This window comes from Sceloporus undulatus, unplaced genomic scaffold (genome assembly GCF_019175285.1).
Source record: "Sceloporus undulatus isolate JIND9_A2432 ecotype Alabama unplaced genomic scaffold, SceUnd_v1.1 scaffold_2536, whole genome shotgun sequence".
Classification (NCBI taxonomy): Eukaryota; Metazoa; Chordata; class Lepidosauria; order Squamata; family Phrynosomatidae; genus Sceloporus; species Sceloporus undulatus.
The window spans coordinates 1-4,529 of NW_024805456.1; the positions used below are offsets into that span (position 1 = coordinate 1).

Here is a 4,529-nt window from a genome sequence, read left to right on the forward strand (position 1 = left end):
CCTCCAGCCCGCCCTCTGCACTGCTTTGCTGGAGGCCATGAGGAAGGAATCCTCAACTGCAATGAAAAAGAAACCATGGGGTTCCTGAACAACCGCTTGAGCAACTACCTGGATAGAGTGCGCTGCCTGGAACAGGAGAATGCTGAGCTGGATGCCAAGATCCGAGAATGGTATGAGTGTGAGAATTCTTACGTATGCACTGACTTCAAGCCATTCTACTGCACCATCGATGAGCTCCAGCAGCAGGTAATTAATGAGTTGTGATCTAGACAAAGCTGATAGAGAGACACTCTGCTCCATCTCTCATTAAGATAAACAATTTCTCCTAACGATGAAAAATGGGGGATTTAGCACAAGCAAGAGGATGTATACCATATTTAAACTGTGGCCAGGATGTGGTGATGACCACCAAGTTGGATGGTTTTAAATGGGGATTAGAAAAAAAAATCAAGGAGGATAAGACTATAAGTCATTTCACCTATATGTCATCTCCTGTTTAAGAGGAATGCTTCTTGTGAACACTAGTTGCAAGGGACGATGGGTGGAATAGTGCTACTGAATCCACACCCTGTCTGTGACCTTCCCTCAGATATCTTGGACGTTGTGGGAAGAAGATGCTAGACTAGAGTGGTCATCAGTCAGATCCAACATAACTGGATGTTCTCATGTGATCTTCCATAATCTGCATATCCAACAAAAACATGGAAAAATTATGAGGTTTTTTGTTATTTGTCCAGATGAGGAAGGAAAAGAGGGGAGTTTTGGGAAATACAAGAAAAAATGAAGAATATTTATTCAGATTGTTATTGAACTGAGTCTTCCAAGGCATAGCCTTGGGTTCATATCATATATACTAATATAATAATTAGTATGGTGCTTAGACAAAAAATTATTCAAGGTCATTTTGCTTAAAGAGTTTTTACATAAAGATTCATAAAAAAATGGTGTAATATTAAATCCCTAGGAAAAAACAAAACAATCATTCTGTAAAGTAAGGTTCCAGATGTCTGTTCCAAAGAATACTTTGAATGCACTGCTATGTGCATTTGTAACATAAGGTTCTAAATGCCTAAAAGGGGATAGTATATCACTCAGCATTTTAAACCAGCTCTAGCCTCTTGGGCTGGAGCTGGGATGCAGGATGGATGCAGGGATTATTGTACACTAAATCACTGACAAATTGCCCGCCACCATCAGCCCAGGTCCAACTGTGCTCCGCCAGCACGTTTTAGAAGTAGGAAAGCTTTCCGGCTTCTAAAATGTGCTGGCAGAGCGTGGCTGGGACCTAGCTTGGACCTGGGCTGATGCCAAGCGGGTGCTTTGGTGACAATTTAGTGTGCGATAATCCCCACCTCCATCCCACGTACTGTGGGAGGCTGGAGCCGGTTTAAAATGCTGAGCAATAAACTCCTTAGTGTATGGCATTATCACTCCTTGGGCTGGACAGCATTTAATATTTGATTTTTGTTTACAGCTTTGTATTTTCATTCTTAATCATACTGCACACATGAAAAGGCAATTTGGAACTGAGAATAGCTTTTATTCCTACATTTGGTGATATAGCTGCTGTTTATACATGGCTGAAAAAATTATTTATACTTTCCACTCTTTTTAATGGCCATTTGAACAGGTCTATAGTAAAGCAAATCAAAGGATATGATTTTATCGGGCTTCAGTAAAGTTGCAAAGTTCTGCAACCCTCTGAGTTAACATTGACTACAATTGAACTTGTCATTATTAATTGCAACTTTCCCTCCAATACTCCCCCCCCCCCCCCCCCGCTTTCTCTCTCTCATACACACATAAGTTGAAGACATTTTTCACATATTCGATTTGTCGTGGTATAAAGCTAAGGAATGCTACAGTGGTTTCATAAATATGAAACTTGCTGCATTATTCTTCTCTCAACTAAGCCCAGGTCTCACTTTCCATTGCCATAAAAAGAGCAAACACATATACTGTCAGTGTGGAAGCTTATTTGCTTCTTGGGATGGTTTGAGCATTGGACTATGACTCTGGAGACCAGGGTTTGAGTCCCCTCTCAGCCATGAAAATCCACTAGTGACCTTGGACAAGTCACACTCTCTCAGCATCAGAGGATGGCAATGGCAACTCCACTCTGCTGAAACTTGCCAAGAAAACCCAATGATAGCTCCACCTTAGGGTTATCATAAATTGGAAATTATTTGAGGGCAAACAACACACACACACACACACACTTGCATTTCTTCCCATGTTTCATGCAGGCCATCCAATGTTTGGGCTGGTTTCTATGTTTTACCTTTTGAAATACTACCTGCATGTTTACTGATTTAAATATTTGCTTTGCCCCTTCAAAAAATAATCAAGCAGAACCCATTTTTAAATTTTGAAGAACTGCTCTGAGAATACAGAAAGCTACATTTAAATGTTGAAAATGTATCTGAGGGGCAAGAAAAGAAAGAATTACATCGTTGGTTGTGACAAATCAGTACTGAGCATAGCCTATTCAACTGAATGTACCTTAGAGGAGAAGATGTTACATTTGACTAAAAGGTGTGAGTGTGCTTCCAAAGTTCACACTCTCAATGGGCAATCAGATATCTGATTTATAGCATTCCATTTCATCTGTGTCTTCTCCAACTTCATCCACATGTGTGGGTTAAAATCATGAGATTTTGATATTTTGTTTTTCAGATTTGCTGTACTAAGGCTGACAATGCAAAATTGTGCCTGGATATCGACAACCTCAAAATGGCTTCTGATGACTATTCTACCAAGTAAGATTGTTTTTATGGTATAGCAAGCTTTCTCATTTTCAGACAGTTCCATCTTGTAGATAACTTCCTCTGTGGTTCTCAGGTTAAGAGCAGGGTTTCACCAACAGGAGTGTTATAGTAACTGGATGCTGGTAGTACTGGCCTCCAGTCACCCAACATTCCCAAAATAAATGACTCTTAGGAAATGTTGTTATTTGTTCTAGTAATCTCCAGTACATTCTGAAATGTGAGCTATTCTGTTGAGAGATATCTGGTACTGTCAAAAAGCAGATGTCACATTGCACACAAAAAGATGGCTCTTAAAAGTGCATGCCAATTAAAATTTCACATGGCAGTCTTCTTATTTAAATATATTTTTCCTGCATGTAGCTATTATGTCTGACTTTTTGTACCATTAAAAAAAACTAGTTTAAATGTAAACAGTGCACCAAAAATACTGGGTTCTGTGCAAATTAAATCTCTCTGTGCGCTGAATTGGGTTGTGTGTTTGTGTATTTATTTATGTATGTATTTATGTAATTTCTGAGGGCAAAAAATCCTGAAGGACCAAACATACTGTCTTGCTGTGTTTTACTTTTTTAGTATCAAGCATAGGAAAATATGAGCTTATTCCTTAAATCCCTAGTTCACACTAAGAATACAAATGGGTAAAGAATTAGTGAGATCTACTTCTAAGTAAAAAATGCATGTAAAAATTCAGGCAAACTTTATGACACACTAAGGCTTCTGTGTATTCTTTAGATGAAATATGTTTCATACTCATATTATGATGGAAGTATTTTGTGCCGGATGTTATTCATAAAGTTTTACACAAGTGACAAAGTCTCTTTATCTCATTCCTCTTTGCGACATTGTCATAAAACAGATCATGTCTGTTAGTGGACAACTGAGGAAGACCAAGGAGTTTATCGCATGCCCTTTTCAGCCTGATCTGGGCACAGGACAAGATCGGGCTGGAACAGGGGAAAATGGGATTTAACGCACATGAAATTGCTGCTGCACTGCCGCCCAACCATCACCTGTTCCTCAGACATGCTCTGCTGGCTGATTTTTGTACTACAGAAAGCTTCTGTGGTAGCAAAATCACCAGGAGAAGCGTGGCTAGGGAACAGGTGATGGTTTGATGGCAGCACAGCAGCAATTTTGTATGCAATAAACCCATTTCCCTCCATTCAGGCCTGATCCCATCCCTTGCCCAGATTGGGCTGAAAAGTGCATGCAATAAACTCCCATAACTGAGGCACAGTATTCTGCTAAATGTGGCAAATGAAGAGCAGAAAATCCCAGAGTTCTCATAAAGTATTGACATGTATTCACCAATGCTCCTCACTCAACAGCAAAAGCTGTTCTTATCCACCTACACCTGTGTTTTGGATTACGCTTTGTGTTTCCAGGCTAAAACCCAGATCTGTGACCTCTCAGCCATGGTATAATGAACTGTCATTCATCCCTTTAAAGGTATGAGTATGAACTGAATATGCGCCAGCGGGACGAGTGTGACATTGGTGGCCTCCGTAAATGTCTGGATAACCTCACTTTGTGCAGAGCTGACCTGGAAGCCCAACTTGAGTCCTTGACTGAGGAAATGATGTGCCTGAAGAAAAATCATGAGGAGGTATAGCCAACATATAACTTGTACCAAGGTCAGAACACATTCTAAAACAACTGACACTATACTGAGAACCTCTACACCAATCCCTACCCAAAGTCAGGAGTGCTATCAATCCAACAATTCCCTACAGATACGTTCCAACAATCTAGGTGGGCCTT

The 4,529-nt window shown here is 40.1% G+C and overlaps 1 protein-coding gene across 1 annotated transcript; it reads left to right on the top strand.

The window, feature by feature from the left end:
• Nucleotides 1-42: 42 nt before the first annotated feature.
• LOC121917987 (keratin, type I cuticular Ha6-like) lies at nucleotides 43-4,374 on the top strand (the record flags this gene model as incomplete). Its single annotated transcript, XM_042444104.1, has 3 exons — nucleotides 43-246; nucleotides 2,677-2,759; nucleotides 4,218-4,374. Coding segments are annotated over 3 exons (444 nt in total), but the record flags the coding sequence as incomplete, so codon positions are not given.
• Nucleotides 4,375-4,529: the final 155 nt, after the last annotated feature.